The sequence below is a fragment of the Kickxella alabastrina genome, assembly GCF_025024165.1.
Source record: "Kickxella alabastrina strain RSA 675 chromosome Unknown BX661scaffold_48, whole genome shotgun sequence".
Taxonomy (NCBI): Eukaryota; Fungi; Kickxellomycota; class Kickxellomycetes; order Kickxellales; family Kickxellaceae; genus Kickxella; species Kickxella alabastrina.
In genome coordinates, this window is record NW_026251519.1 from 27,032 (window position 1) to 39,220 (window position 12,189).

The following is a 12,189-nucleotide window of genomic DNA, read 5'->3' on the forward strand; positions in this document are numbered from 1 at the left end:
TTTTTTGCCTAGATGTCGCAAAAAAGGGGTCCCAATTTAATATGCATCCATGTTTTGCTATTATTCTATTTTCAACCATGCGCTCTCTTTGTCTACCTCTCTTACTCATTTTTTGTCGGCCATTGACATTGCTGACACTTATTAAGGAAAAACAACTGCCCATTCGCCCCCTGGTTTTTACAGGGGGTTGTCAACCATTGTTTGATGAAACACGTATATCAACGCCCTCTATTTGTGAAGACCGCAGAGGCAGAAATGGCTGCAGTTTGCTCAACGTTTCGGATGAAATATTTTTTATCCTTTGCTTGTTTTGGCTTTTTATGTGCATGTATCCCAATGTGCAAATGAAGCTTTTAGCTGCTATGATTGATGCGGAACCACCAGAAAAGGGAAAAGAAAGCACAACCATGCCTCGGAGCAACCTCAGCCTTCATTATGAGAAGAAAAGACAAAAGGCAAAGTATTTTATTAGCCAATACAAAAATTATACCAATACCCACCACCCTACTCGCACTACTACCACTGCCAAAACAAATAAAACATATTGCTGCTACTTTGTTCTATTCCGGCTCAGCCTAAACGTGAGCTTGGCAAAAAAATTTATTATTATTTTTATACAAATAGCCACAATTTTTTGGCTGCAAAAATCTATTCCGACATATCATAATTTTCTGTACACACATGGTCTGCCCGCCAGCTGTCGTGCTCTATAAAATGTGGTCTAATCGATATATTCAAGTCTTAAAAATTAACTGAAAAAGGGGCAGCGCTGTGTGGCAGCGCTGTAAACATCATGGTTCTTGATGTCAGCAGCAATAACAGAAATGTGTATAGTGGCATGATGGCGATCTTGATTCTTGAAAAGATAGTGGCTTGAATGTGTTGGCACCACCAGCGACCGTGGTTTGAAAAAGCATTGTAAAAGTGACCGCTGATCAATATGTGCATATTTTGAAATATTATAACGGAAATTCGGATATTGCCGATCTTCGAACAATAACATGTGCATGAAAAAGGCATGCTTTCGCCAAAAAACGGAATATACATGCAACGAGAAAGCCCTTTTGAAACTTGCACTCTGCTCCAGCCGAACCTGAAAGAGACGACCCAAGAGTACACATTTTTTGTGAGTAGCAAAAAGAAGCGCATCCATTTTTGCACAGCTCAGCACAGCGCAAAACAAAAGAAGCGCAGGAAAATAAATACCAGGAGTCTCCCGCCTGCTCCTTTCACCGTCTTTCATCCTTGTTTTTTTCCTCCAACATCTCAAGCTAAGCTTTTAACACCACCCACGCACACCTCTCTCCGACACCGACACCACCATCACCAACACCACCAGCGCTACCCAAATATCTTGTCATATCATTATAACTTATCCTCTATATTATTTTATATCATTTATTATTCCCCACCTCTTTTGTTTCCTTTTAGTCGCCTTTTCGATCTCTCCATTTTTTAAATGCCTTCTATCAGTATTGTTTGTGCTGTTATGCGCGCGAGCATCGCCACACACTGTGGTCAAGATTACACAGGCTTTGTCCCCCCTGCCGCCGATACCACCGAGACTCTCGAGGAAGTTAGCACTCACATGCAGAGAAGACAAATGCTCTCCATTACCTACCAAGCTCCTTCCGAAGCCGAGCCCTCCCTGTGCCGCGTCTTTGAGGCACCCGCTGCCTTTACCGTCAAGCCTTTCACCCGCCCTGAAATGCCGCACACCAGCGTCCAAGCCTTGGGCCGCGTCTCTAAGGGGACATTTTCTTTTATCTTATACCCTTGCACCAATCCCGGGGTGTCGCACCAGAGTACAAGCATTGCGTCACATTTTTGAGGCAACTGATGCCCAGACTGACACCAGGCGCAAGAGGGTAGCCACTTTCATTTATATGGCTATATCCGCCATTGCCAAGGTCAGTGCGGCTTGCGCCCGGAATTGAACCTCTTTGCAGACAGATGGCCTCGTTGCGCGGGGAGCTGGACACACTTATTAGCACAATCACTGCACAAAGCGCTTAGATGCACGCCACAATGAGCTTGCACAATTGCACTCTGAGTTGGTCGCTCTGCAAGTCAAGCTGACACTGCGTGCAGAATAGGTGGATGCAATCTGTGCGGGTGGTCAGAATTCGTTGGAAACATTGCATTATAGCACCAATACCGCCGCCTTTGTCAGAAAAATTGCCACCAAGTGGCGGCACAAGTGTACAAAACACAAATTCCGTTGCCAACAGGGTCGTTTTTGAATAATCGGCACAAGTGCACAAAGCACGAATGCCGCTGCTAGCCGCCATAAATAATGGGCAAGACACTTCCAAAACTCCATTAATTGTACCCCAAGCGCCTGGGCATGGGAGCCGTACCGGATCCTATGCCAAGACCAAACCAACCCCCACCTTTAGGAACCATACCATTTTTTTTTTCATCATTTTATTTTTACCTTTGAATTTAAAAATTATAAAAAATAAATAAAACAAATCTAAAAGCACATCATACTCACACATTAATATTCTGTTTTGATCTATGCCAACATGGGATGCGTTATATGGCGGCGACCAAATAGTCAATAGTTGTTCTGAGTCTAATATTCTAACTGAGCCTAATGATTGGTTATGTCGGTTTGCTGGCATTTCGGTTGTCAATTGATTCAAAGCCGAAACGCAATGTCGTTTTTGGCATTGATTTAAAATAATACACGAGCGGAATTGTATACGCGTGCATACAGCCTTTCTTTTTATTTCTTCATGCTATGAATAAAGTTATATGTATTTTTATCTCTATTTTTCCATGAGTAGTAATATCACAATTATTTACAATCATTTACGAGTGTCACAGCCGCACGGAGAATACAGCAGGCAGTACTAACAACGAGGTGAGTATTTAGCAGCGTATTAACCGCCGTTTTGTTTTTTGATTATATCCTCAACAGCCATTTGAAAAGTCGCAGCATTATTGAACGCAAGAGCGCGGACAAATAATCAATGTTTAATCTTTTTGAAACCTGCTTTTAACACAAATAGGAGTTGGTGGAAAGAAAGCAGAATGAAAAGCAGGATTCTGGCGAGCGATATCTCAGCAGACTGTGGAGCAAGCGACTGAACCATTGTCTTTTTCAGTAGCACCGGCAGTAGCGTCTGCGACTACGCACAAATTAAAATAGACTAAATGACAATGACTTATTTTGTGCCTAGCCTGCACCTTGGATCTGATGCTGAGGATAAACAGTCGAGCAATAATAACAGCGGCAAGCACACGAACAGTGAGTTTGCCAGCATGATGGACAGCTGCAAGTCCCAGGTGCGCAATTTGCAGGACGCCACAAAGAATCCCGACAACAAAGCTGTCCACCACTGCAACTATCGCCACAACAGGTGTCTCCGCCGCAGCCACTCCAGAAGCGCATAGCACCCAAGCAAGGATAATACTCCTGCTTCTGCCCAACTCATACTCTATCTCTCAAGCCACAACTCAAAGCCCTAAGTTGTTTGAAAATAAATTTAATGGAGGTATATTACTATATTTAAATTTATTTATAAAAGTAATTATCATAGTGAAATATGCATATCTGTCACAGTTAAGGCACACGGCTTTGCATGTTGCCTTACTGGATTAATTGATTACCCGCGTGGCAATTAAGAAATGATGATAGGTTTTATTATAGTTTATTTGTACACCAGGGGAACATAAAAGGTGTGGCTGTCGGGCAGCCAGGAATTGTCTCCTTGGGAGAAATAAATACTCTCTTTGCTTTTATATCTTTTGTAACATATATTTTACTATTAATGATTGTCAATTGATAAAAGGAATACTTGATATTTAGATGAAAATGGAAATGATAAATGACTAATATAATATAAAATGGTAAAAATGACTAAGCATCTGTACTTGACTCGCTGCTCTCAGTTCCTGTCCTGATCAGCAATTCTCGGCAATACTCAGCCATCCTCCAATATGACCAACAGCTCTTGGCAATAGTTGGTGCCATGTCAGTGCGCACCTTAAACGGATCAACCATTGGAGTGTTCATAGCACCTCGCCGTTTAATTGCCAATGCAAATTGGATAATGGAGGAAACAAACCAGGCGTGACTTTCGAGGCAGATGATTCACAATTGCCATGGTTAAAAGATTGTTTCATATTTGCGCCCCTGCCATCCTCGCTGCATCCTGCATTGTCGATTAGAGTATCACGCATCATAATCAACAACCCTGCAAGGACATTGATATATCCACCCTACTATCAAGTTCGTTGAGAATAGATTTAAAACTGGAACTGTTGTCCAAATTGCCACGCTTAAACCCGGCAATATCCTTCAATGTTGTGCCGTCAACCCAATACTTGATTCTAACACCTGCAATCCTTCTGTGCTCATCTGTGTCACTGTCATGTCTAGACATGCCATTGAGTCCAAATGTCCCAAGCCACACCAAGACATATATCAGAGCCTCCCAGTCGTCGAGCTCAGTGCGCGTGTTGCTGTTGCCCTCGAGGTTGTTCACGCTCATGAAATTCAGTGTGCCGATATGCTCGTTTTTCGGCATCGCATCCAGATTCTCGCAGTCAATCGCATGGTCAAAATCAATCAACATGCCCTTGACGGTGCTATCCACCATACGCCGGAAAAGAAAGTTGCCTGCTGAGATATCACGGTGCAATATATTACAGTGCTCAGCAATGGCACGGTGAGCGCGCATAGCATCAGCAACAGCGATGATCAGCTCGGGAACAGACTGGAGCCTATCAAGTGGCATGCCAATTGGCGACGTGGCAATGCGCTTGTGTGCACAAAATGGCAGCTTCCGAATCTTCTCGCCGACTCTGACATTGTCAAATAGGTCCCCAAGAATATTGCGCGTCGTGTCCTCAGTACATGTATTGCTGCTGCAACTCTGGAATTTAATGCGACCGCCGGCTTCGAGGACCGGGTATGTGCTCGCAAGCTCTGGATAGCGCTCGAGTGTCCGGGTGATCTTGCGCAGATGGGCAACCTCGTCGCGCACGTCATTGTCGCCACTTCCATCAGCCACCTCGGTCCAGGCGTCCTTGATAAAAACGGTGCAGTCCTTGCTTCTGATGCGACTGTCTCTGGTTGGCTTCTTATCCGTTGCTAGGAAGCACCGCGTGAGCCGCCCAAACAAATGACTAGCCTCAATTGATATGTGGCTACTGTAGAATGTGCGTTCAGTATATTCAGAAGAATTGGCATTGCCACCGCTGCTGTCCGTGCTGTCAGCGCTGTCTGTGGCAGCTGTGCCAGGAACCGTAATCTCCAACAGTCGAGGTCATGCAAGTGCTTAATGCTTGGGTCGAAACCCAGCCGGTGGTCCTCGCTAAAGGACAAATTAACAAACAGCTTGATGACCTCGCTACGGCCCGCCTCGGTGCAAATGTCCATGGCTTCAGAGACCAGAACAAAGTTGCATCCAAACAAGTACACCCGGACAGAGCTGCCGCAAATAGTCAGGCCCCACACAAAGCGCCGGTTGGGCTGTGCGCGATAAATGTGGCGACAGTGCTTAGACAGCTGCAGCGCGGCGCTGTCCACGTCATCCGATGACGAGCCCTGCCCGACCTCGATGGCGGCAAACAGACCGGCGTACCACTCGTCGTTGTTGTTGATTGCGTCTACATTGCCGTCCAACGTTGCCTCGGAGCTGTCGGTCGTAGCGACAGTGGCCAGCGCAGAGTCGATGCCCAAGCCAATCCGACCAATGGTATGGTGGGTGCACTCTTCTCCAGTATCTGTAGTGCTGACTGGCGCAGTGGACAGAATGAGCACCCGGCGTGGCTCGGGGCGTCCTTGCCCTCCCTTGGCATGCTGATGCAGTCCATGGATAATACGAGATACGAACGAGGTAAATGACTCGGCACCTTTGCTTACGTCACCACTGCTGCTGCTGCTTCCGTTGTGGTCGCCAGATGTGTGTGTGCCTGTCCACTTGGAAAGTGCATTGTAGTCCTGCCTGAGCCTGCTCGCCAAATAATCAATGGCGGCGTAGTTCGAGCGAGCTAGCCTAACGGGCCAGACCGAGTCGGCGTTGATGAGCTCTTCCAAAATAGCCAAGTCGCTGGCCGGCATGTGCTTGGAGCCAGATGAAAGCTGCTCCATGGCCCGGTGAACAATATCAGCAACCATAGCCGCCCTCTGCTTGTATTCTGCAGCCACTGGTGCTGCCAGTTCGACGACGCTGGGATGTGGTCCACTGAGGTGTCGCTTTAACTCGCGCATAGCCGGCTCCATACGCTCAAACATCATTTGCCTTTCCGATGAGCTGGGCTTGGCATCAACGTGGGCGTTGCTGGGACAAGGGCCGGGTGCTGTGTCGGCCTGCTTGTCACCAGCTGGACTGCCTTCTTTTGTGTTGCTGCCTACAAAACAATTTCGTAATAATAAAATGCTGTTAGTATGTTGTGAGCGCACCAAAGCACCTTACGCTGGCCGCAAGGATATGTGTCGGCATACACAACTGTCTGCAAATAAAACAAACAAGCACTTACTATCAGACGGCGTAATAGGCACAGGCTGGGCTTTGTTCTGGCGTGGGGCTGCTTTCTTCTTGTACACGCGTTTTCTGTTGTTTTGCGGCTGCGCGGAGTTTGCAGCAGTATCCGCGTTTCTCTTTGCTCTCTTGCCTGGCGGTGCCTGCTTGGAGGCCGCGGCTGCCTTTCTCTTTGTGTTTGTTGGCTGAGAAGCGTTCATCTGTCGCCTCTGCCGCTTTGCGGTAACTGGCTGCGCACAGTCGTTTTGACGGACTCTCTTTGTCGGCATGTTTAGAATATGTGTGAATTAAACAAAGGTGATGCTGGTTTGCGAAGCGTGTAACTATTGAAAATATATCAAAAGAATTTGAACGGAGAAGAAAAAGGAAAAAAAGAAAACAGTTATGCGCGTGATGATTTGCAATAACAAAATACAAACAAAATTAATGGTAAATATTTTAATCTTTGCGTTCCGCAACACTAATTCAGGACAGCCGCCTCAACTACCGCGCACGACACAATCCCTCACATTCGGAAACCACCACCACTGTCCCCTCGATAGCTATAAACGCAGCTCCGCCGCCCATGCAAGGGAATTATGTGGATTACTCGTTTAATGTTTTATTGGGTTTTTATAATAAGAATCGCACCAAGGTACTGTGTCAAAATGGTAAATATTTTGGTTTTTGTTTACATTTGGCAAACAATATTCAGCGCTTGTCTTTTATTTGCATCTATGATTCTTTTTGGACCTTGCAAGCAGTTGTATAGCAAGCAGCTTATTATATCTGCTGCGGCTGCTCCTTCTGCCTGGCGTACGAGTCAAAAGCGCAGCGAGCTGCCGTGTAGATAGATAGTCGTCAAAAACCTTCTGTGGTCGACTTTCCTTTTCTATTCTTGTTTTATTTTTTGCATTTCTGTCGCTGTGTTCTTGGCGTTAGAGGCGCACAAGTATTCCTTCAAATGCCCTTTCTCTTGCTTCTTGCTGTAATCCCATTTACTCCTGTTTTAGTGCTTGGGTCTTGTCCTTCTCTCTGTCGCTCTTTCCTCTTTCTTTCGGTCATTCAACTTTTGCCCATTTGGCACTTTTATTTTCACTTTAGCGCTTTTCGAATTTGTGCATTCGAATTTCGGTTTCTTTTTGTTTGTCTGTTTGCTGCTCCACTGTTGCCCTCGCCAGACCGCTCGTGTGGAGATGCGCTTTCTCTGTCACGCTTGTGCGCACACTGCTGGTCTCCTTGTCTACTCTATCACCGCTCCCTCACACCCGCTCGCTCCTCTGTTTGTGTCTGTTGCCGCAGCCCGCTTTACCACTTGTGAGAATGTGGCCCACAGCTGCCGCCTTTGTCGGCAATTGGGAGTGTCACGCTCTGCACATTTGTTCCTACCCGTCATGTCTCTCGTACATTTTTTGTCTCTCTCGCGCTTTTCTTTGTCTCTCTCGGCTTTGCTCTGTTTTTCTTGTTTGCCCGGCTGCCTCTTTTTGCACCTATATTTGTCCCTGGCTGACCCTTGCCCTTGTGAGTGTTTATCGCTGTGCTGGTTTGTTGCTGCTCAAAGAAGATACTTGGAGATTGATGGCGGAGCCTGAGACCGAGTGGATATATTGTGGCTGACCGCCTATAAGCCACGGATAGCACCATTGCATGGCGTGCATGTCTTTTTTCTTGTACACAGACAGCCACGCGCACGCATTTGTGTCATTTCGCTCTTGCCTTCATCGATATTGGATCCTGATCAACTCACGACCTGTGAGCTGCCCTCATCTTGCTCAGACATTTCGCACTCTAGCACCACGCTTTGCCATCACTGTTTTTCGTTTATTCGGCGACTGTTGTGCACTTCTGCCTTGGTTGGCAGTTGAAGACTGCTCACTCAGGCACATGTGTGTGCCTGCTTGTCTTGGCTACCTGCATGCTTCACTGAGCATTGCTGCTCTTTCCACTTGCTCCCGCAGTTATCAATGACCATTCATTTGGTGATGACAAGTTCCTTCCCCCTTGTCTCAGTTACACGCGCAAATGCTGTGCTGCTTAACTGTTGATGGCATAAAATCCGATGCCGCGTCCTCACTCCATGTTGTGCTGTATCGAATTCATATTTCTTGGTCATCATTGAATTGTGCTCATCAACCCGAAAACGTTAGCTTTTTCTTTTATCGATTCACATTGTTTTTTTAGTTTATTGTATTTGTCACAGTTACGGCATATGGTGTTACATGTTGCCTTACTGAGATTAATTGATTACCCGCGTGGCAATTAAGAAATGATGGTAGGTTTTTATTATAGTTTATTTGTACACCAGGGGAACATAAAAGGTGTGGCTGTCGGGCAGCCAGGAATTGTTCTCCTTGGGAGAAATAAATACTCTCTTTGCTTTTATATCTTTTGTAACATATATTTTACTATTAATGAGTTGTCAATTGATAAAAGGAATATTGATATTTAGATGAAAATGGAAATGATAAATGACTAATATAATATAAAATGGTAAAAATGACTAAGCATCTGTACTTGACTCGCTGCTCTCAGTTCCTGTCCTGATCAGCAATTCTCGGCAATACTCAGCGGCATCCTTCAATATGACCAACAGCTCTTTGGCAATAGTTGGTGCCATGTCAGTGCGCACCTTAAACGGATCAACCATTGGAGTGTTCATAGCACCTCGCCGTTTAATTGCCAATGCAAATTTGGATAATGGAGGAAACGAACCAGGCGTGACTTTCGAGGCAGATGATTCACAATTGCCATGGTTAAAAGATTGTTTCATATTTGCGCCCCTGCCATCCTCGCTGCATCCTGCATTGTCGATTAGAGTATCACGCATCATACTCAACAACCTTGCAAGAACATTGATACGATCCACACTATTATCAAGCTCGTTGAGAATAGATTTAAAAATGGAGCTGTTGTCCAAATTGTCGCGCTTATATTTGGCAATGTCCTTCAATGTTTTGCCGTCAACCCAATACTTGATTTTAGCATCTCGACCATTTGCGCCTTTAAATCCATATGTACCAATCCAAATTAAGATATAAATCAGCGTCTCCCAGTCATCAAGCTCGGTGCGTGGGAGCTGGTTTCTCTCTAAGGCGTGAATGCACATAAATGGGAGAGTACCTGTGCGCTCATCATGTGGAGTATGAGGGCCCTTTGAAGAATTGATTGCGTGATCAAAGTCGACCAGCATACCCTTGACGGTTCCATGATTCATGCGCCGGAACAGAATGTTTCCTGGCATAACATCACGGTGCAGAATGTGGCAATACTCGACAATAGCGCGGTGAGCACGCATGGCATCGGCAACGACAATGATGAGTTCTGGGATAGACTTGAGCATATTGAGCGGCTCTCCAATTGGCGACATGGCAACACGCCTGTGTACACGGAGTTGTGGCTTGTGCTCCTGCTCTTTTTTGTTGCCAACCACTAAATTGGAAAAAAGATCGCCAAGAATACTGAGGGTCGTGTCCTCAGTAAGTGTGTTGTCGCTGTCCTGCTGAAGGCACACTAGACCGCCACGTTTGAGTTCTGGGTATGTGCCTGCAAGCTCCTGATAATGTTTCAGCGTCTGGGTGATGTCGTGCAGATGAGCAACCTCATTGCGTGGATCCACACCTTCATCACCCACAGACTCTAGCCATGCATCCTTAATTAGGGTGTCGCAATCCTCCATCTTGATGCAACTCCTTTCAGTCGGCTTGACCTCTGTTGCTATAAAGCACCGTGTGTGCCGCCCAAACATCCGATCAGCAGTCAAAAGGATAGTGCTGCTGTAAAACACCTCCTCAGTAGACCCCAGTGAAACAGTGTCAATGCTGCTGCTGCTGTTATCTGTGTCGCCTATAGAACCGCCAGGCACTGCTATCTCCCAGCAGCCAAGGTTATTTAAATACCTCACTGAGGAATCATATCCGAGCTGATCCTCGCTGCAGAAAGACCAGTTGACGATCAACCCAATGAATGCACCACGGCCTGCCTCTGTGTGTGCATCCATTTCTGGAGAGGTCACTACGAAATTTGGGCCGAAAAAATGGGCCTGCACAAAACTGCCACAAATTGTCAGCCCCCAAGCAAAACGACGATTGTGCTGGGTGCGAAAAAGGTTGCGGGTGTAGCGGAATAATTGCTGTATAGCATCAACCTTGTCGCCTTTCGTGCTTCCCCGTTTTACTTCGATAACCAAGAATAGTTTTGAGTACCATATTACTATGGCCTCATCGAGAGTGGCAACCTTTTCCTTCTGCCAACTGAAAGTGCGGCCAACAGATGCACTGCCTATGCTCTTCGTCTCCAAACCAATGTCGATCCTTTCGTCCGACTGTGCATCCTCGCACATTTTGTCTGTCGAGTGACAAGGCAAAATCTTTCTGAATGGTACTGGTCGTGCCTTCTCCCCAAGAGAGCAGGTATCCAGTGCATGGCTGACCAAACCAACAAACACAAAAAAGGCGATAATTGGTGGATAGAATTGTCTTTCGGTGGACAACCTATCTGCCAAGTTGTGTGTGCTGGTCCACAATGAGAACTCGTTGCTGGCCAAGCGCAGTTCGAATGCAATTTTTTTGATAGCTGTTTTCTTTGAGCGTGTCGAGCGGCTGGAATGGACTGAGTCGGCCATGATAAGCTGTTCAAGCATAGCTGCATCATCGGCTAGTATGTGGTTGGAGCTGGACGCAAACATCTCGACGCCCTTGTGGATAACCTTTGAAACATTTGCCGCGCGCTCCCTGCGATCCGCAGCTTTGGACTCAGCCAGCTCAAGCACGCCTGCTTGTGGTTTGCTAATGTAGTGTTCCCACTCGCGTGCGGCCTCATCCTTTACCGAATCGCTATGCTCTTTGGGCGTTTGTATCCATGTGGAAAGTGTGCATGCAGAAGCAACAGTGGGCTGTGTCAGAGTATTTGTGCGTGCTCTGCCAGTGGGTTGGGCTGCTTCCTCTGCCGAGTCTACATAACGCTCAACATTTTTATGTGATAATTTATAATTTTATTTGAGTGTAAATATATTGAGTAATTAAATATTATAAAATGAACTTTCAAAATTACTATTATAGTGTTATTGGTAAACTACTTACATGGCGATGCAGGTTGTACACTTTTCTTCTTTAGGCGATCTCGCATCTCTTTGTGGCACCAGTGCAAGTTGGTGGTGACGATTTGGGCGTCCTCAGGAGGCCCAGTGGCCTTTCTCTTTCGTCTGGATTCGGGCATAACTAAAGGGGTGAAAATGAAGCAGAGAACCAAACAAAAATATGGAAATATAAAATATGAATAAACGGTTGAAGAAAAATTACAAAATTGAAAACTTGTAAGTTGTCAACAGCTTCTCTTCGTAGCAAAACATGCTAATGTATAGTGTTAGAGATTGTTTGCATTGTACTTGTCATAAATAATAGACAAATTTACCAAGTTTCCGGATAAAAACAATGTGAATTATCGATATTCAAATTCAAACTTTTGTCTGTCATTGGTAATGTCAGGAGAGCGTGGTTGCCAGACAAATATAAAGAAAGCCGGATGCACAATGTGATAGAGTATGCGAGCTTTATTTGCACTACTTGGTAAGTAATTTTGCATTGACCGGGTTGGAAACATTATTTGAAACCCATTTCAAATCAAGGCATAACAGTGTAATGTATGTGCAGTTGGCTATAACTAGTTACGAATAATTAACAAACCCGTTTCAACAGCATTTTCAAGTAACCCTGGA

The 12,189-nt window shown here is 45.6% G+C and overlaps 4 protein-coding genes across 4 annotated transcripts; 1 reads left to right on the forward strand and 3 right to left on the reverse strand.

Moving 5' to 3' along the window:
• Positions 1 to 1,459: 1,459 nt before the first annotated feature.
• Positions 1,460 to 3,419, forward strand: BX661DRAFT_201210 (uncharacterized protein; the record flags this gene model as incomplete). The annotated part of the gene is made up of 4 exons (XM_051538479.1): positions 1,460 to 1,741; positions 1,848 to 1,910; positions 3,214 to 3,339; positions 3,393 to 3,419. The coding sequence occupies 4 exons, from the start codon at positions 1,460 to 1,462 to the stop codon at positions 3,417 to 3,419; spliced, it is 498 nt and encodes a 165-aa protein (XP_051388568.1).
• A 777-nt stretch (positions 3,420 to 4,196) lies between these two features.
• On the reverse strand, positions 4,197 to 4,778 carry BX661DRAFT_147081 (uncharacterized protein; the record flags this gene model as incomplete). The annotated part of the gene is made up of 1 exon (XM_051533206.1): positions 4,197 to 4,778. A coding segment is annotated over one exon (582 nt), but the record flags the coding sequence as incomplete, so codon positions are not given.
• Positions 4,779 to 5,706: 928 nt separating this feature from the next.
• Positions 5,707 to 6,766, reverse strand: BX661DRAFT_189781 (uncharacterized protein; the record flags this gene model as incomplete). The annotated part of the gene is made up of 3 exons (XM_051537612.1): positions 5,707 to 5,928; positions 6,017 to 6,366; positions 6,496 to 6,766. 3 exons carry the CDS (start codon positions 6,764 to 6,766, stop codon positions 5,875 to 5,877), a joined length of 675 nt encoding a protein of 224 aa, XP_051388570.1. The 3' UTR covers positions 5,707 to 5,874.
• A 3,829-nt stretch (positions 6,767 to 10,595) lies between these two features.
• BX661DRAFT_189790 (uncharacterized protein) lies at positions 10,596 to 11,744 on the reverse strand (the record flags this gene model as incomplete). Its single annotated transcript, XM_051537613.1, has 2 exons — positions 11,555 to 11,744; positions 10,596 to 11,426 (listed from the first exon to the last, which is right to left on the reverse strand). Coding segments are annotated over exons 1-2 (967 nt in total), but the record flags the coding sequence as incomplete, so codon positions are not given.
• Positions 11,745 to 12,189: the final 445 nt, after the last annotated feature.